This window comes from Felis catus, chromosome C1 (genome assembly GCF_018350175.1).
Source record: "Felis catus isolate Fca126 chromosome C1, F.catus_Fca126_mat1.0, whole genome shotgun sequence".
In the NCBI taxonomy this organism is placed as follows: Eukaryota; Metazoa; Chordata; class Mammalia; order Carnivora; family Felidae; genus Felis; species Felis catus.
Window position 1 is genome coordinate 41,506,172 of NC_058375.1, and position 21,033 is coordinate 41,527,204.

At 36.4% G+C, this 21,033-nt stretch overlaps 1 protein-coding gene across 6 annotated transcripts in view; it reads left to right on the forward strand.

The window, feature by feature from the left end:
• Positions 1 to 21,033, forward strand: part of OSBPL9 (oxysterol binding protein like 9) — a 191,603-nt gene that overhangs the window by 94,740 nt on the left and 75,830 nt on the right. For all 6 annotated transcript variants that reach the window (XM_011284993.4, XM_045035813.1, XM_011284994.4 and 3 more), the window contains exon 4: positions 18,495 to 18,571. In XM_011284993.4, coding sequence (XP_011283295.1) covers positions 18,495 to 18,571 — 77 coding nt within the window. The remainder of the gene's footprint in view (positions 1 to 18,494; positions 18,572 to 21,033) is intronic.

Below are 21,033 nucleotides of genomic sequence, written 5' to 3' on the forward strand. Positions count from 1 at the left end.
TTGGAAAAGAGAGGAATATTTTAATAGCCTTTTTAGATAATTGTGAATGATACTTCATCAAAACTTGACAAGTGGTAGTTTCTTAAAGGTTAGTTGCCATGTGGAATCTGAACCCATAACAATGAAATTTACATATGAAAATACTCTATTACGTTAAAATCCATTGGTTTGTCTGGCACTTTGGATGGATCTTTTTACCCTAGGTATGATTTTGTAACATCATGCATTTGTCATATGTGGATCTTACAATTATTGACACATACCATTAAGTGACATAATCACATTTGTTGATATTGCCCTAAACTCTTCAGAAAAGGCTTTAAGTATTGAGAATCTGTCACTATCATGGTGGCTGGCAAATACAGGTTTCCTAAAATTCTAATATTTGCTTGAAAGTCTGGATTTTATAATTGACAACATAAACTGCAAGTTTTCCCAGAAATGACAGGCTCATTTCCATCATTGTCAGGGAAACGTCTGCCAAATACCCCAGTTTGAATACTACAGCTTGTCAGTTCTTTTAAGTAAAAATGCTGTTCCATGAGAAAAGTGCCACTTAGTTCATAACTCAGTTACACAAGTACTTTTCCTTGAGATAATCATTGTACTTTGGTAAGCAGATGTGCTTACGCCTAGTTCCTGTTTGTTACGTAGACTATTATAAAGCATATATTTTATACTTTATATGGTTGAGATTTAATAATGTTTACTTGCTTCTTCAAGGGCATTCTTTTTTTTTTTTATGTTTATTTTTGAGAGAGGGAGAGAAACAGAGTATGAGTGGGGGAAGGGCAGAGAGAGAGGGAGACACAATCCAAAGTAGGATCCAGGCTCCAACTCAGAGCTCAACACAGAGCCCAACTCAGGGCTCGAACCCATGAACCACGAAATCATGACCTGAGCCAGTCAGATGCTTAACCAATTGAGCCATCCAGGCACCCCTTCAAGGGCATTCTTAAGTGAAACAGGAATTGTTTTCTTACAAGTGCATGGTGGTAAAAAATACGACTACCAATTCAGTTTGGTGCTACCATTCATGCTAAGGTGCCAGCAGTTTTATCACCATTGCTCTTGCACCATTAGTGCAAAAGTCAACACAGTGAAAAATGCAGATAGCCTCCTAGTATCATCATGAAATTGGTTTTACCTTAAAAACACCTTAACCTCACTGGACCCCTAGTAGTGTTATATACCTTATTTTATCTTGTTTTCACAGTAAGTCTTTGAGGTAGTTGGTGATATTAACCCCTTTTGAAATTCGTGGATACAACTCAAGTTTTAGTGTTTACTTATTATTTTAAGAGAGAGAGAGAGAGAGGGAGAAAGAGCATGAGCAGGGGAGAGGCAGGAAGAGAAGGAGACACAGAATCCCAAGCAGGCTCCAGGCTCTGAACCGCAGTACACAGCCTGATGGTGGGGCTCAAACCCAAGGACTGTGAGATCACGACCCAAGCTGAAGTTGGCCGCTTAGCTAACTGAGTCAACCAGGTGCCCTGGAAAGGTTTATATTGTTATCTCTTAAGGATTTTATCTAGCAAGAAGGGCTTGGGATGAGGCTTGTATAACAGAGGTAGGGTTGCATGAAGCCTAGAGATTTCATTTGTATTTGTTGTTTTCTGTGTACTATGTCGTTGCAAAATACTAAACTCTGTTTCTATATTCTGGAAAATAAGGATAATAATAATAATTATCCTATCACATGTAGTTGTGAGGATTTAATTAGTTAATACTGTGGTTAGATATGCATCAGACTATGCTGATACAAATTAAGTATCAATAAGCTCAATAGAGATAGCTTTTATTATTTATACAGAGACAAGACTCAGGCATTTCAGCTGAGGGGGAAACAACTTGAGGAAAATCCAGGAGTTATAACTTATGTGAGCATTAAGTACTATGTAACTGAAATATAGTGGTTCCTGGAGGAGTGTATCAGGAAGTTAGTAGGGAAATAGTAGATTTGGACCCTGATTATTGCTGGGCTATAGTTATAAACTATTATTTGAAGTTGTGTCCCTAATGCCTGAGACAATGGCTGAAAATGGCATGTATTTATATACTACCTGAATATTGGAAATATTTTAATACATTTCAGGAAGGAGAGAGTAGGTCCTCCTATCATGAGCAATATACATAGAGAAGGTGACATTTCAGTGTAGCCCGGAAGAATGAATAGGATTCTAGTAAGCAGATATTAGAAGTTATCAGAATGGGTAAGGATAGCTCTTCACTCAACAATGTCTACCCAACCAAGTGATTGTACTTTCCAGGAGAATAAATTACTTAAGATCATGGATTGTCTTCTCCTTGCTTATACCTCCAACACAGTACCTGATACATATTGGGGCTCAGTAGATATTTGAGTGGTATCTCAGCACTTAATCTTGTAAACATGTTTTTTATGTAATGTTTTTATTTCAAAAGAACTTTCAGAGAAAACGAGACCTTCCTGATTTTAGAGGCTAATTCTTCTTTTTACTACAATTACAAAACAGGCAAATAACCACTTCCTTTTGCAAACAGGCAGTAACGTATTCATAATTGTCATATGTCTTAATGGAGAAAAAAAATGTGTCTATAGGAGGACAGATTCCTAAGTAGTGCATCAGGAATGGCAAAATACAGGAATTTTGAAAACTTGTCTTAAAATCTGCTTCAAATATGTATAATGTAGGAAATGTGAATATGTAATAAAAGAGATAAGATTATAGAATCCTGAAAATGTAAGTATTTTACTTAATGAATATTGTTTTTCCTTCTATGTACCTTATATTGTTTCTGTATAAGCCAGGCATTATTGGGAATTAGAGGAGTTACCAGTAATCCCTTCCTGATGTATTTACTCTGGTTAATCATTTATTAGATTATTAATAGAATTGTTTTCTTATGAGGCTATTTGTGAGAATAGTATATTGATATTTTAGTATATGTCAGGCACTATGGTAAATATACAAATTAGTTATCTTTTTTTTTTTATTTTTAAGTTTATTTATTTATTTATTTTGAGAGAGAGAGCATGTTTGCACGAGGGAGGGGCAGAGAGAGAGAGAGAGGGAGAGAGAGAATCCCAAGCAATCTCTGTGGTGTCAGCCAAAAGCCAGATGTGGGCTCTATCTCACAACCTGAGATGAATTCAAGAGTCAGATGCTTAACTGACTGAGCCACCCAGGTGCCCCTAATTATCTTATTTAAACATCACAACAGCCTATAAGGTCTAGCTACACTTATCATCCCCATAGGTAATATTATCATCCTTAGATTATATATAAGAAAAGTAAACCTTAGGGAGTTTAAGTAACTTGCTCAAGGTCTGGCTGAATAAGGACAAAAATAGGTATCAGAGCCAACCTTCTTAGCTTTTTTTTTTTTTTTTTTTTTTAATGTTTAGTTTTGAGAGAGAGAGAGTGAGAGCGCACAAGTAGGGGCGGGGCAGAGAGAGAAGAGGACAAGAATCTGAAGCAGATTCTGTGCTGACAGCAGCGAGGCCAATGAAAGGCTCGAACTCACGAACCTGAACCGAAGTTGGATGCTCAACCGACTGAGCTACCCAGGTGCCCCCACCTTCTTAGCTTTTACGCTACACTACCCAAGAGACACCAGAAAGCAATAGCTTTGTGGACATTGGGTGACTTAGGGTGGTGTTTTCCAAACTATGGATAGTACTCCATTAGTGGATTGTGAATCCTATTTAATGGACCAAGATCAGCATTTTTTAAAAAGTGAAATACAACACAGAGGAAATATCAATGTGTATGGAATGTAGTAAGAGCAGACATTGTTTTGTGAAACTAATGTTCCAATTTTATATGTATGTGTGTTTGTGAACTGGTCGTGTTATAAAATGTATTTCTTACTGTGGGTCACAGCCAAACAAAATTTGTAACCTACTGGCTTAGAGAATGGAAAGAGTTTGAAAAATGTAATGAAGAGGAGACATAGACTCTAGAGAAGAAATTTTAGATATAAACTGAGTGTATAAATAATATTATGAAAAGAGGAAGAGTTGGGGCACTTGGCTGGCTCAGTAAGAGGAGCATGCAGCTCTTGATATGCAGGTCACGGGTTCAAGCCCCGTGTTGGGTGTAGAGATTACTAAAAAATAAATAAACTTTAAAACGAGGAAGAGTTGATCTATCTTTACAAATTTGGGGGAAATAATACACTGTTTATAAGTTGTTTTAACTAATTTATTAAATTTAGAGCCCTTTTAGCAGGGATTCACTCAGAATTAGTGTAGCTTTAATTTCACTTTTAGAGAGCTGCCTCTGCAGGTGATTTGTGAATTGTGTATATCATTATTATGTTTTTGTTTTTCATATGAACAGGTAATATATTATGGTTGAATAATAACCAGACATTTTATTGGTGCTTCATATACACAGAGAGATTTTTCCTGTTAGATCTAGCAGAGTAGAGGTTTGTTTATTGACTCATGGGAGAATGGGAGAAGGTGAGCTACGTTAGAATAATAGAGTATTGAATTTTCAGCTAGAAAGGATGATTTAGTCCAAGCTTCCAATTTTATTTCTAATTATCATAAAAAAGCACATAACATTAAATTTACTATATTAATCATTTTATTTTTTTTTAATTTTTTTTAACGTTTATTTATTTTTGAGACAGAGAGAGACAGAGCATGCATGGGGGAGGATCAGAGAGAGAGGGAGACACAGAATCTGAAACAGGCTCCAGGCTCTGAGCTGTCAGCACAGAGCCCAACGCGGGGCTCGAACTCACGGACCGTGAGATCATGACCTGAGCCGAAGTCGGACGCCCAACCGACCAAGCCACCCAGGCACCCCCATCTTAATCATTTTAAGTGTATAGTTTAGTAGTGTTAAATATATTCACATTTTTGTGCAACAAATCTAACTTTTTCATTTTGTGACACTGAGACTCTATACCTGCTAAATACTAATCCCCCTCTGCCCCTTCTCTCTAGCCCTTGGTAACCACATTTTTACTTTGTTTCTATTATTTTGACTACTTCAGATATTTTATGTGAATAGAATCATGCAGTATTTGTCCCTTTGTGACTGGCTTAATTTGGTTAGCATAATGTCCTCAAGGTTCATCTATGTAGTAGCTTGTGATAGGACTTCCTTCTTTTTAAAAGCTGCATAATATTCCGTTTCATGTATATTCTACATTTTCTTTATCTAGTCATCTGTCAATGACAAGTGGGTTGCATCCACCTCTTGGCTGCTGTGAATAATGTTATGCTCTAGTCGTGCAAATATCTCTTTGAGATTCTACTTTGAGTTCTTTTGGATAAATACTCAGAAGTGGGATTGCTGGGTCATATGATGATTCTAATTTTAATTTTCTGAGGAAACTTCATACTGTTTTCCATAATGGCTGTGCCATTTTATATTCCCACCAACAAGGCATAAGGATTCCAACTTCTCTGCATCCTTATCAAAACTATTTTTTGTTCTTTTGATAGTGGCCATCCTGATAGGTGATATCTCATTGTGGTGTTGACCTGAATTTCCCTAATGATTCGTGATGTTGAGTACCCTTTCATGTGCTGATTGGCTAGTACTTGTATGTCTACATACAAGTCTATTGTATGTATAGAAATGTCTATTCAAGTCCCTGGGCCATTTTTTAAATTAAGCTGCTTTTATGTTTTTGAGTTATAGAAGTTCTTATATATTCTGGGTATTAACCTCTTATCAGATATATAATTTGCAATTATTTTCTCCCATTTTGTACGTTGCTTTTATTTTCTTTTGATTGTTTCCTTTTCACAGAAATTTTTAAGTTTGTTGTAGTTCTATTTGTGTAATTTTTCATTTTGTTGCCTGGGCCTTTGGTGTCATATCCAAGAAATCCTTGCCAAATCCAGTGTTCGGAAGCTTTCTCTTTCTGTTTTCTTCTAGTTTAATAGTTTTAGCTCTTACATTTAGTCTATTTTGTTATTTTTTGCATATGGCATAAGAGTCCAAATTCATTCTTTTGAATGTGGATATGCAATCATCCCAGCACCATTTGTTGAAGAGACTGACTTTTCCCCACTGTGTTGGCACACTTGTCAAAAATCATTTGGCCACAGACACATGAAAAAATGCTCAATGTCACTCATCATCAGGGAAATACAAATCAAAACCACACTGAGATACCACCTCACACTGGTCAGAGTGGCTAAAATTAACAGCTCAGAAAACAACAGATGCTGGCGAGGCTGCAGAGAAACGGGAACCCTCTTGCACTGTTGGTGAGACTGCAAACTGGTCCGGCCACTCTGGAAAACAGTGTGGAGGTTCCTCAAAAAAGAACTACCCTACGACCCAGCAATAGCACTACTAGGAATTTATCCAAAGGATACACAAATGCTGATTTATAGGAGCACATGTACCCCAATGTTTATAGCAGCGCTTCCAACAATAGCCAAATTATGGAAAGAGACTTAAATGCCCATCAACTGATGAATGGATGAAGAAGATATGTGTTTTATATATACAATGGAATACTACTTGGCAATGAGAAAGAATGAAGTCCTGCCATGTGTGGCAACATGGATGGAACTGGAAGGTATTATACTGAGTGAAATAAGTCAGAGAGAGACAGATATCATATGTTTTCACTCATATATGCATCTTGAGAAACTTAACAGAAGACCATAGGGGAAAGGAAGAGGGAAAAATAGTTACAAACAGAGAGGGAGGGAGGCAAACCATAAGAGACTCTTAAATACAGAGAACAAACTGAGGGTGCATGGTGGGGTGAAGGAGAGGGGAAAATGGGTGATGGGCATTGAGGAGGGCACTTGTTGGGATGAGTACTGGGTGTTGTACGTAAGCGATGAACCACAGGAACCTACCCCAAAATCCAAGAGCACACTTTACACACTGTGTGTTAGCCAATTTGACAATAAATTATATTTTTTAAAAAATCATTTGGTCACACATGCAAGGGTTTATTTCTGGGTCCTCTATTCTCTTCCATTGGTCTATATGCCCATCTTTATGCCAGTAAGCCTCTAATTTGAAAATGCTAAAATGAGTATTCAGATGGTGTGACTTGCTAAGGTCAACACTAGAAAAAAGTAGCAAAGCATGGGCTATATTTTCTGGTTCTTAGTTTATATTCTCATACAGTAATTTGCCACATGTTTACCATTGCTTATACTGCCCTCTTTACCTTTGAATACCTCCCTTGTCAGTGCTTCCCTCACCACGCATCCCTTCTCCCTCTCCTCCTTCACATCTCCCTCTCCTTCTTCCTTTCTCTATCTCCTCCCTCCCTCCACATCCACACCTTTGCCTCTAATTCTCACTCAGTTAAAATTTTTTTCATGTTTTATTTATTTTTGAGAAAGAGACAGAACACAAGTGGGGGAGGGGCAGACGCACACGCACACGCACGCACAGAATCCGAAGCAAGCTCCAGGCTCCAAGCTGTCAGCACAGAGCCCAATGCAGGGCTTGAACTCATGAACTGTGAGATCATGACCTGAGCTGAAGTCAGAAGCTTAACTGACTGAGCCACCCAGGTGCCCCTCACTCAGTTTTAAAAACTCAACTCTAATCTCCGTGCTCTAGAAGGCTTCCTTGATGAGCTCAAGCCTTCCTTGAGTTCATCTCCACAAGTGTACACCCCTTGAACTCTGCTTACACTGATTTACTCAGTCATCTGTATAGTAGCGGTTGTCAGTTTGCATATGTTTTCTGTCACTGGAGTGTATGTTCTACACAAACAGGGACTGGGTCTTATTTGAATATATATCCCCAGTTTCTAAACAGTACTTGGTATTTACTAGCTACTAAATAAATGTTGGATGGATGGATAGGAAGATGGATGGATATATCTAATACTGTGATAAACACTATGGTTAATATTGTCAGAAAACCTAAAATCTTAGAGACAAAACATAAACACATGAAAAAGTGTAAATAACAGTGTGTGGGCAGTATAAGATTAAATTTTATAGGTAGTCAATAAATACTTGATCAAAGAATAATTGAATGATGCATTGGCATTTAAGGAGAAAGAGATCAGTGCTGTTGGACTAGTTAGGTAAGACTTCCTTGAGGAGAACTAGGACTTATTCTGAGGCATATGATGTTTAGGTAGATGGAAGGAAGGGTAAAGTCAATGTTAAGGTTCACAGAGGGAAGAAGTATTCCATGAAGATAATTTAGAGTGTTTTAAGGTCATTGAGACGATGGTTTGGTTCATGTAAAACAAACACGAAATGGAAGATGTGGAGGGATTTTATTGTTAAACAGGGAGGTTAGGTGAATTCTGTAGAATATGGTCAAATTTTGAGGTTTTTAAAAATAGAAATAGCATTTCTTTTTTTTTTTAATTTTTTTTAACGTTTATTTATTTTTGAGACAGAGAGAGACAGAGCATGAACGGGGGAGGGTCAGAGAGAGAGGGAGACACAGAATCTGAAACAGGCTCCAGGCTCTGAGCTGTCAGCACAGGGCCTGACACTGGGCTCTGACTTATGAGCCATGAGCTCATGACCTGAGCCAAAGTCAGATGCTCAACTGACTGAGCCACCCAGGCACTCCTAAATAGCATTTCAATATAAGCTCAATCTGAGGTGTGCAGGCTGTGTTGGAGGTTGCAGAGTATACACATGTACTACATTTGTGATGATATTTTGTTTACAGACATAAGACTGTATGACTGCTTGAACCAGCATGTAGTCACTAGGAATTGAAAGACAGGATAGAAAGAGGGACTATCTCAAGGAAGAATCTGATGAACCTGGTATCTGGTATCATTTGTGAGGAGGTGGCAGATTTAACGATGATTACCATTTGGTGGCCTGATGGCAGTGAGAATAACACCCCTTGTCATGCCCTAACCATTTCTCAATTCGGGCCTTACTGGTACAACCACTTTCTAACTGGTGTGACCCCCTCAATTTTTGCCCCATTTTTCATTCTCTACAACACTGCCAGACTGATGTTCCTAATATGCAGATTAGACCATGTCATTCTCATGCTTGAACTTTTTAAGGGCTTTCCATTGTCTTAAGGATAAAGTCCATTTGTACTCCTTGGGCTGGGATCCTAATCTTTTGCCATTTCCTCCTCCCCAAATCAATCCAGTGTTCTAGACATATTTAAACCAGTTTCCCAAATATACCTTTTTCATGTCTCAGTGTCTTTATTATTGTTCTTTTCTCTTTCAAGATGTACTTACCCTCTCTACTTAACAAACTAATTCTTATTCTTTAGGGTGTAACTCCTCAAGGAGCTCTTCCCTGATTTTTTTATTCACTTCCTTTGTGTGTCGGGGCAGGGCGGGTGGTGGGCATAAGCCATGAATTCATATAGTTAAATGCAAATCTTTCTTTACTAGATTTTGAACTCCTTGAAATCAGGGCCAGATCATAATTAATGCTCAACAGTTTGATAGTAATAATTTAATGCTTATTGAGCACTTACTTTATGTCATTTACCTGTCCAAGTGTTGTATTTGTATTAACTCATTTAATCTCCGAAATAACCCTTTGTGGTAGATACTATTACTGTCATTTTACAAATGAGAATACTGAGGCTTATAATTTGTTGCAAATTATATGGTTAATAACTAGCAAAGCTCAGGTTTGAACCTAGAGTCCATGTTCTTTAACTCTGTATGTCACAGTAGCTTATTATGACATTCTCTAAATGATGTCTTTTGATGAACCAAAATTCTTAACTTTGATGTAGTTAAATTTATCAGTCATTTTCTTTGTAATTAGTTCTGTATCCTGTTTAAGAAGCTTTTTTTCTATCCCCAAATTATGATGATATTCTCCTGTTCTATCTTCTGGAAGCTTTGTTGTTCTTTCACAGTTAAGAATAAAGCAATCGCCTGGAATTAATTTTTGTGTGTAGTAAAGGTATGGTCAGGTTTCTTTTTTTCCCATATTGTCCTACAATTATATATTGAAAGATTGTTCCTAACTGCTCTTAGGTGCCACATTTGTCACAAATCAAGTGTTTATATGTATGAGTGGGCCTGTTTCTGGGCTCTGTTCTGTTTCCTTGGTGTGTTTATATAGCCTTGCTCTAATACCACATTTTCTTTATTACTCTATATTTGATACAGTAAACCTTCTCTCTCTTTTCCAGGAAGCTTTTGCTATTCTTTATCTTTTGTACCATTTTGTATTTTAGAATCAACTTGACAAAGTTTAAAAACGCCTTTTGGAATTTTAATTTGCTTTGCATTTAATCTATAGATTAATTTGAATAGGTTGCAGTATTGAATTTTACAGTCCCTGAAGAAATATTTCCATTTATTTATGTCTTCTTTGATTTATCATAATTTTAAATATGATTTTTAAAATATGATTCAATCTTATACTTACAGAAAAGTTGCAAGTACAGTACAATCCTCCTCCCAAACTGAAAGTTGCTAATTGAATGTCCCATCACCCCTGCTTTTTTAAATATTTCCTGCAAATACGGAAGTTTTCCTCTATACATACTATACAACCATTAAAATCAAGAAATTAACATTGATGCCTTAATGCTTTCTAATCCTCAGACTCTGTTCAAACTTTTCCAGTTGTCCCAATAAAGTCCTTTACAGCAAGAGGATCTGGTTCAGCATCACATTTTACATTTAGTTATCATGTCTCTTTAGTCTCCTTCAGTCTGGAATGGTTCCACAGTCTTTCCTTTCCTTGACTTTTATGATCTTGATACTTTTTCTTTAAAGATTTTATTTTTAAGTAATCTCTATGCCCATTGTGGGGCTTGAACCCACAACCCCAAGAGTCTCATGCTCCAATGATTGAGCCAGCCAGACGCCCCTGACCTTGACACTTTTAAAGGTTATAGGCTAATTATTTTGTACAGTGTCCCCCAGTTTGTTTTTTTCTGATGTTTCTTTATAATTTGATTCAGATTACCTGTCTTTGACTCAAAGATCACAGACATGATTCTGTGTTCTTATTACAGGGTTTCAATATATCCCACTACTGATGACATTTACTTTAATCATCTCATTAAGGTGGTATTGCGAGGCTTTTGTTGTTAAATTTAATCTTTTTCCCAACTTAGTTAATATTTTGTGGGGAAGTATTTTGAAGCTATGCCAATATCCCTTTCCTCATCAAACTTTCAGTGTGTGTGTGTGTATACATATATGTACATATACATATATATGTATATATATTTATATATCAGTAGTAACATAGTATCTTGTTTTACTCAACAGACTATAATTCTTTACTATCATTATTTATTTTGATGCTTAAATTGCCCTCAGTTTGGCCACTAGAATTCCCTTTAAGCTGACTTCTGTATTCTTTTTGACATGTCCCTGTAATTCTCTGAGTATTTCCTTACACTCTGGCACAAAAAAGCATTTCCTTACTTTCTGGCACACACACACAAAAAAAAAAAAAAAGAAAGAAAAGAAAAGAAAAAAGGATTCTAGGCTTATTTTCTCCCTTCCTTCCTAGTTCTATAATCAACCATTTTTCCAAGAAGCCCTGGTACCTTTGAAAGGAGAATGGCTTTCAGAAATCAATACCTGGTTTTAGGTGTATTTGGCACTGTTAGGTGTCATGGGACCCAGGCTCTCTCATAGCTAAGAAACATGTAAATGTTATATACATGCGTGTGCATCCATGTCCATATTTCCATATGTATTTATTTATATATCCAAAACCATGAGTTCATACCGATACCTCCATTTCCAGTCTCACACCCCAGAAATCATTCTGGTTTTCTCGCTTACATTATTTGTAACACTATTTTCCAACAGTGAGAAATCCTTTATCCTGTTGTGTTTACTTACTTGGCCAATCCTCCTGTATGTAGTTCCTATCATTACCTACTTTGTGCGAATATCATCCTTACTCCACCCAGCCTTGGAAACCTTGTGCCCACTTGACTCTGTCCCCTGTGATGTGGACTCCCTCTTCACCTTTCTTGTCTTCTGACTCTTCATGCTGGACTCTTCCACTGTGTAGATTCCCTCTTCATCCTGTTTTGGGCTTTGATGCCTCATGCCACATTGTCCATTGGTATGATGTACAGTAGTGCCCCTTCATGCGCAGTTTTGCTTTCTGCGGTTTTAATTACTCACAGTTAACTGTGTTCTGGAAGCAGATGATCCTTCTAACATATTGCCAAGTCAGTAATGGCCTAATGCTACTTCATAGTGCCTGTATTAATTTACTTCACTTTATCTCATCACATAGACATTTTATCATCTCACATCATCACAAGAAGAAGGGTGAGTACAGTACATTAAGATATTTTAAGGGGCGCCTGGGTGGCTCAGTCAGTAGACCATCTGACTTCGGCTCAGGTCACGATCTCTGAGTCTATGAGTTTGAGCTTCGCATCAGGCCCTGTGCTGACAGCTCAGAGCCTCGAGCCTGCTTCGGATCTGTGTCTCCCTCTCTCTCTGCCTCCCTCTGCCTCTCCCCCAACTCACGCTCTGTGTGTGTGTGTGTGTCTCTCTCTCTCTCTCAAAAATAAATAAACAATATTAAATATATATATATATATTTTAAGAGCATTCATGTATGTGAGAAACAGGCCACATTCACATAACTTTTATTACAGGATATTGTTATAATTGTTCTATTTATTATTAGTTACTGTTGTTAATCTCTTACTAATTAGTGATCTCTTACTAATTTATAAATAAACTTTATCATAAGTATGTATAGGAAAAAACACTGTATATATAGGGTTCATTACTGTCCATGGTTTCAGGCATCCACTGTGTGTCTTGGAATGTATCCCTTGTTGATAAGGGGTTACTACCGCGTGCCCTCCTCATCTTGCTCAGGCTCTAATGTCCTGAGCTGAATCTTCCACTCATTTGGTACAATGCTTTTAATTAAACCACAGATGCTAAAATGCTTTTAATTAAACCACAAATCATTTGATTTTTCCTCTAATGTTCCTTTTCTCTTCCAGGATTCAATCCAAGATCCTGCATTACATTTAGTTATGGCAGTTCCTTATTCTTTTCTTGTCTTGGTTTTGGGGATAGATTCCTGTGAGCCATTGCTTACATACGACATCCAGTGCTCATCCCAACAAGTGCCCTCCTCAATACCCATCACCCACTTACCCCCTCACCTGTCCCCCCCCGCAATCAACCCTCAGTTTGTTCTCTGTATTTAAGAGTCTCTTATGGTTTGCCTCCCTCTCTGTTTGAAACTATTTTTTCCCTTCCCTTCCCTTTCCCTCCCCTCCCCTTCCCTCCCTTCCCTTCCCTTCCCTTCCCCTCCCCTACCCTCCCCTCCCCTGCCCCATGGTCTTCTATTAAGTTTTTCAAGCTCCACATGAGAACATATGGTATCTGTCTTTCTCTGGCTTACTTCACTTAGCATAATACCCTCCGGTTCCATACACGTTGTTGCAAATGGCAGGATTTCATTCTTTCTCATTGCCAAGTGGTATTCCGTTGTATATATAAACCGTATCTTCTTTATCCATTCATCAGTTGATGGGCATTTAGGCTCTTTCCATAACCTGGCTATTGTTGGAAGAGCTGCTATATGGTCAGTTTTTAGAAATATTCTGTGTGTGCTTGAAAAGAATGTCTGTTGCACATTTGTTGTGTGTAGTGCTCTATGTATGTCCATTGGATCAAGTTTATTCATCAGGGATTATTCATATTTTCTAGATGCTTACTAATTTTTTATCTGCTTCATCTAATTGGGAGATGAATGAGTTGTATTAAAATCTGCCACTATGATGGTGGTGTTTTGTCTATTTTTCCTTATATTCTATATGTTTTTGCCATATACATATATTTTTGAATACATATTATTAGCTACATATAAATTTATATTTATTGTATCTTCTTGATGATAAAATTCTGTTGCATTTGCAAAGTGAACCTCTTGATCTTCTGGTAAAGTCTAGTTTGTGTGATTTGAATAATATCAACTTTTTTAGAGTTAGTATTTCTATGGTCTTTTTTTATACTCCTATTTTTAATATTTCTGTATCCTTATATTTAATGAGTATCTCTTGTGTCATAAAATCTTGTTTAAAAATTGTTCTTTTTCTAATTGGAACATTTACATACTTCATTTATATCTAATTTAATTATTGGTGTTTTAGGGTTAAAATTTTACCATTTTACCATGTCTTGTCTTTTGTATTTTGTTTTGTCTTGTATTTTGTTTCTTTTTTTTCTTTCTTGTAAATTTTTGGATTGTATTTTGTTTCTTTTTTTTCTTTCTTGTAAATTTTTGGATTATTTTTCATTACTGATTTTTTTATTTATTATGTGGGAAGTTAAACACTTAACCTTATAGTGATTACTCTAAAAATTACAACATAAATCTTTCAGTTATCAAAATCTAATGTTAATTGGTAATTTATTATCTTCTTTCCAAACAATGCAGAACTTTAGAATTCTTTAACTCCATTTTCTCTTTCCTACTTTATTTGCAGTTGTTTGTATTTAATTTTATATGTATTTAACTTCACAAGGTATTATTATTTTATGTAGTCAATATGCATTTAGTTTTGCCCATGTACTTACCTTTTTTTAATTTTTATTATTTTTTTTAATTTTTTTTAACGTTTATTTATTTTTGAGACAGAAAGAGAGCATGAAACGGGGAAGGGTCAGAGAGAGGGAGTCACAGAATCTGAAATAGGCTCCAGGGTCTGAGCTGTCAGCACAGAGCCCGACGCGGGGCTTGAACTCACGGACCGCGAGATCATGACCTGAGCCGAAGTCGGCCGCTTAACTGACTGAGCCACCCAGGCGCCCCAATGTACTTACCTTTTTTTAACTGTTTTTTTCTTTCTTTTTTTTTTTAGGTTTTTATTTAAATTCCAGTTAGTTAACATACAGTGTAATACTGGTTTCAGGTGTACAATTTAGTGGTTCAACACTTCTATACAACAGCCAGTGCTCATCACAAGTGCCCTCTTTAATCCCCATCACCTATTTAACACATTCCACAACCCTCCTCCCCTCTGGTAACCATAAGTTTGTTTTCTATAGTTACGTCTGTTTCTTGATTTGCCTCCCTCTCTCCCTCTTTTTCTCTATGCTCATGTGTTTTGTTTCTTAGTTCCACATATGAGTGAAATCATATGGTATTTGTCTTTCTCTTTTCTCTTAGCATAATAATATACTGTCACTCCACATCATTCTGGCAAGATTTCATTTTTATGGCTGAATGATATTCCATTGTATATCTATTCCACATTTTCTTTATCCATTCATTAGTTGATGGACACTTGGGCTATTTTCATACTTTGGCTGTTGGAGATAATACTGCTGTAAACATTGGGGTACATGTATCCCTTTGAATGAGTAAATACCTAATAGTGCAATTGCTGCATCATAGGGTAGTTGTATTTTTAACTTTTTTGAGGAACCTCCATACTGTTTTCTAGAGTGGCTGGACTAATTTGCATTCTCACCAATAGTATAATAAGGTTTCCCTTTCTCCACATCCTTGTCAACACCTGTTGTTTCTTGTGTTACTGATTTTAGTCATCTGACGGGTGTCAGGTGCTATCTCATTGTGGTTTTGACTTGTATTCTTGATTATAAGTGATGTTGAACATCTTTCCATGTGTCTGTTAGCCATCTGGATGTCTTCTTTGGAAAATTGTCTATTCATGTCTTCCACTCACTTTTTAATTGGATTATTTGTTTTTTAGGTGTTGAGTTTGTTGAGTTCTTTATAATTTTGGATACTAACCCTTTATCAGATATGTCATTTGCAAATATCTTCTCCCATTCCATAGGTTGCCTTTTAATTTTGTTGATTGTTTCACTGTGCAGAGGTTTTTTATTTTGATGAAGTACCAATAGTTATTTTTGCTTTTGTTTCCCTTGCCTCAGGAGACGTATCTAGTCAGAAGTTGCTGTGGCTGATGTCAAAAAGATTACTGCTTGTGTTCTTATCTAGGAGTTTAATGGTTTCATGTCTCACATTTAGGTCTTTAATCCATTTTGAATTTATTTTTGTGTATGGTGTAAAACAGTGGTACAGTTTCATTCTTTTGCATGTTGCTGTCCAGTTTTCCCAACACCGTATGTTGAAGAGACTGTCTTTTCCCTATTGGATATGCTTTCATGCTTTGTTAAAGATTAATTGACCATATAGTTGTGGGTTCATTTCTGACTTTTCTATTCTGTTCCACTGATCTATGTTTCTGTTTTTATGCCAGTACCATACTATACTGCTTGATCACTACAGCTTTGTAATATAACTTGAAGTCCAGAATTGTGATACCTCCAGCTTTGCTTTGTTTTTTCAAGGTTGCTTTGACTATTCAGAGTCTTTTGTGGTTCCATACAAATTTTAGGATTGTTTGTTCTAGCTCTGTGAAAAATGCTTATGGTGTTTTGAGAGGGATTGCATTAAATGTGTAGATTCCTTTGGGTAGTGTAAATATTTTAACAATATTTGTTCTTCTAATCCATGAGCATGGAATGTCCAGTTCTTTGTGTCCTTTTTAATTTCTTTCATCAGTGTTTTATAGTTTTCAGAGTACCAGTCTTTCACCTCTTTGGTTAGGTTTATTCCTAGGTTTCTTATGGTTTAATCTACTTACCATTTTTGTGACTCCATCCTTTCCTGCTTCTACCACCTTCCATCAGACATTATCCATGTAGGCATGGAGAATACCTTTCCAAATTTTCTTTTTCTTTTTTTTTTAAGTTTATTTAGAGGGAGAGAGGGAGGGAGAGGAAGGGGCAGAGAGAGAGAGGGGGGAAGAGAGAATTCCAATCAGGCTCCACATTGTCAGGGCAGACCTTGGCATGGGGCTTGATCTCACAAACTGTGAGATGATGACCTGAGCTTAAATCAAGAGTCGGATGCTCAACTGACTGAGCCACCCAAGTGCCCCTCAAATTTTCTTTAATGAGTGTTTGCTGGTGACAAATTTTTAGTTTTTTTGGTCTGAAAATGACTTTATTTCATCTTAGTTCCTGAAGGATGTTCACCAAATTGTAGGTTGGAAGTTATTTTTTTTCTATCCATTAAATATAGTACTCTGTTGTCTTTTGGCTAGCATTGTTTGAGAGTTTAGCTCAATTGCTTGCTTGGCTTTAAAAAAAATTTTTTTTTAACATTTATTTATTTTTGAGAGACAGAAAGAGAGCATGGGTGGGGGAGGGGAAGAGAGAGAGGGAGACAGAGAATCCAAAGCAGGGTCCAGGCTCTGAGCTGTCAGCATACAGCCTGATGCAAGGCTCAAACTCACAAACAGTGAGAACATGACCTGAGCCGAAGTCAGAAGCTTAACCGACTGAGTCACCCAGGCGCCCTTCTTACCTTTTTGAAAATATTTTCTATCTGTTTGACTTACTGTCTTTTATACTGATAAGTTTCTTCTGATCTCTCTTCCATTTCTCTAATTGTCTCATTAGTTGATTTATTCTTAAACTCATCCACTGAGTTTTAAATTTTGCTGATTATGTTTTTTTAAGTTTATTTATTTATTTTGAAAGAGAGAGAGCGTGAGTGGGGGAGAGAGACAGAATCCCAAGCAGGCTCTGCACCACCATAGTGCAGAGCCTGATGTGGGGCTCGAGCTCACAGACTGTGAGATCATGACCTGAGCCGAAATCAAGAGCTGGATGTTTAACCTTCGGAGCCACCTATATGCCCCTGTATTGTCTTTTGATTTTCATTAATGTATAGTTTTGTCTCCTTGTATACTTGGCTATCTGTACTTATGTGCTAGACATTGTATCAAAAAATTATTTATAGAGATGATTCAGCAGTTGAAATGATGTTATCTTCCTACAGAAAAGATTTTGTTTGCTTTTGTTAGCCAGGTACCTAGAGTCACTAATAACATGGGGTTGTTTTAATCCATTTTGGGCATGAAGATTTTTCTTTGCCATTCAGAACTGAGCAGTTAATTTAATTGTTTTATTCTTAATCCCTCTATTAAGTGTAGCCCCATGACACCCTAATTGAAGCATGACTTATTTACTAGAGACCCCACTGGTGGTGGGCCTTGGTTTCCGACTTTTGCCTTGACAAGGCTTTTTTTTTTTTTTTTTAATAGGCTATTTTTTAAAGTGGTTCTTGGTTCATAGAAAAATTAAGCAGAAAATACATAGAGTTCCCATACAGCTCCTGCCCAAACATACTGACAAAGCTTTTAAATACGTTGCTCAGTCTACTACTCCTTTGGTGGAATTTAAAAGGAGAAAAGTGGCCTTCAATATAAGGCTTATCTTCTAGATGTTTGTCTTTTAGACTTTGGCCTGTTATTTCTTTATTACCTTGTTACTTTCTATTGTCTCCAATCAATTATTTTTTAGTAATTTTTCCAGCTTTTCTAGTTGTTCTCAGTGAAGTGTAGCTTGCTATTACTGACCATAATTATTCCCTTTGTTATAAATTGCTGCAAGTGGATTGCATGTTTAGAAAGGATAGGTAGATGAACCTATTAAGAAAATGGCACAACTAAAACCTCTCCTATTAGTATTGAGGTTTAAAATTTTTACTTTAAAACATGAAACTATCTTGTAGAAATTAGCGGTTTAATTTTTATAATATTTTATTTCAGCTCGCGATGCTGATGAGCGAGAGAAGTGGATCCATGCCTTAGAAGAAACAATTCTTAGACATACTCTTCAGCTTCAAGTAAGAGTCTTTACATAGCTTCTGGATAGTTCGTTAGTTTTTGTTTGTTTACTTTCTGTTTTTTTTAAAATAACTGTGATATGATATAATGAAAATTTCTTATTTCTGAGTTGCTAATTCTTGCCTTTATAGTGTTATATTAGTAAAGGTATATTCCTTTTCTTCTGCTTTCTATGGGGTAAAATACTGATTTTTATTTAGAAATAAGACAGTTCAAGGCCATATTCAATGTGAAATTCTGTGTTAATATGTACCAGATCATTTTTAAATTTAGTATTTATGATTGGTTATTGATACAACTAAATTATGCAGTAATGTATAATAATACATAAGTACTGATGAGTTGACCTACTTTTCTTGTTACTGGATTTGGCAGTTACCATATGTGTTAAGTAGTACTCTTTGGGGTGAAAGTAAAAGGAAAAAAAAGACAAATTGGGTTTAAGAAAAATGTAAATCTGGCTGAAATGTGGTTTGGAGTAGGCACTTAATGTCATGAGGACCCAAATCCACCATTTCTATTTCTAGGCCTCATTTCTTCTGGAGTGCCTTTATTTTTAGATAAGTTCTTTTTGTTGTAGCAATTTCAGCCTCCCATTGTTGAGATGTACAACATACTATCAGGAAAATATTGTAGGAACTCCCAATTCCACAGAAGGTTATTGTTCTTTCTGGACCATAGTAAGACCAATAGGATTACTGCTGATCACCTTATCACCAGTCATTTTCTTAATCCTGACCAATCACAATTTCACAGTCACATCTTTCACTCCTGGAGCTGGGCTGTTACCTGCTTCACCAGAAACATATTGCTTATAGGGTAGAAGATGGTGCCCACCAAGCAAAGTCATAATAGGGAAAAAAGATGATAGATGACAAAAACAACAAATGTTTACTCCACCATACTGCAGATAGTTTTCCAAGTTCATTCTTAAATGAAGGAGCTTATATTATGGCATTGGAGTATTTTGTTTTAATTATTTTGATTTATAGGGTTGAGTTGTAGAAAGCTGATATTTAATAACTCTTTTTCTCTACTGATTTTTGTCCTGTACCAGGAACTGGCTTGATTATACAAAGTGGTATATAGGGCATTGCAGGTCCTACAAGGTGGAAACTCCCCATCACCTGAAACTGTTCAAATAGAGGCTTAAAAAACATTATTCAAGGATGTGGCTATTAAGAGATTATAAGAATGAATATGGAGTTGAACTAGGAGATCTGTAAGTTATTCTTTGAGCTATGCTTTTTAAAAGCAATTTCATAATTTCTGAAGGCTTGCTTTTAGGCAGTTTTATAAATGACTGTGACATCATTTTAGGAAATTTGTGATTCAGTAGGAAGACAAGTGTTTTAAGAATCCTATTAACCTGAATGCGGCAGATGAGATTCCCTCCGTGGTTGGTGAGACTGACATTCAATTCAAGTCCCTCTGTGATCTGTTCTCAACTTGCCTTTCTAGACATTTCTACCATTATACCTCTACGTCAACTTTTTACTAGAGTGCTGCTGCTGTTTACTTAATTTCCTCTGAACGCATCTTTTCATTTCTGGTCTCCACATTCTTGCACATTATGTTTTCTCTCCTCTCTGAAATGCCATCTGCCTCCACTCTGCTTTTATATACCATGGCTTTTCTTTAAAGCCCAGTTCAGAACTGATCTCTTCTGTGGAGCCTCCCCTGACTGACCCCTTCCTACCCATCCCCCAAACTCAAAATTATCTCTTTCCTTCGAATGCCATACTTGTCGCACAATTCACTAAGTCCTCATGATATATATATATATTTTTTTGGTTTATCTTTTAAAGTATGTGTTACTCCAGCTTCCCCAATTAGGATGCAGACTCCTGAAGGTCGGGTACCTAGTTTGATCCATTTTTGGAATTTCTGAGTTTTCACTCAGAAGAAGTAACAAGAAGAAAAGAAAAATTTTAAAGTCTTAGACTCTGATAGCTTTGATATTTTAAAATACATGTAATACAAGAGAATATATATTTTTAAATAAAGTTTATGTATGCATAAGATAGGACATTTAGAAATATGTAAGTAAATGTTAATTTGATTGGCAAAAAAGTAAAGATTTTCCTCCCAGAGATAGTGAAGTGTGGTGAAGAACTTGACTCTGGAGCCAGAATGTCTCGGGTCTGTATCCCAGTGCCACCACTTAGGTTTAACTCTTTACATTGAACTTAGTCTGAGTTCCACTGTCCTCATCTATAAAATGAAAACAATAAAAGTACCTACCTTTATAGAGTTATTTTGATGATTAAATTAGTTAAATGCAAATTTGTTGTAATCATTCCTAGCTATAGTGAGAACTTGATAAATGTTAGCTGCTATTACTAACACAGCAACTACTCTCACCATTTTTACTCCCAGTACCTGACTGACATTCTAAAGAGTGCTTAATAACGGTTAGTTGGATGAAAAATAATTGAAAGAATTAACAAAGAAACAGATG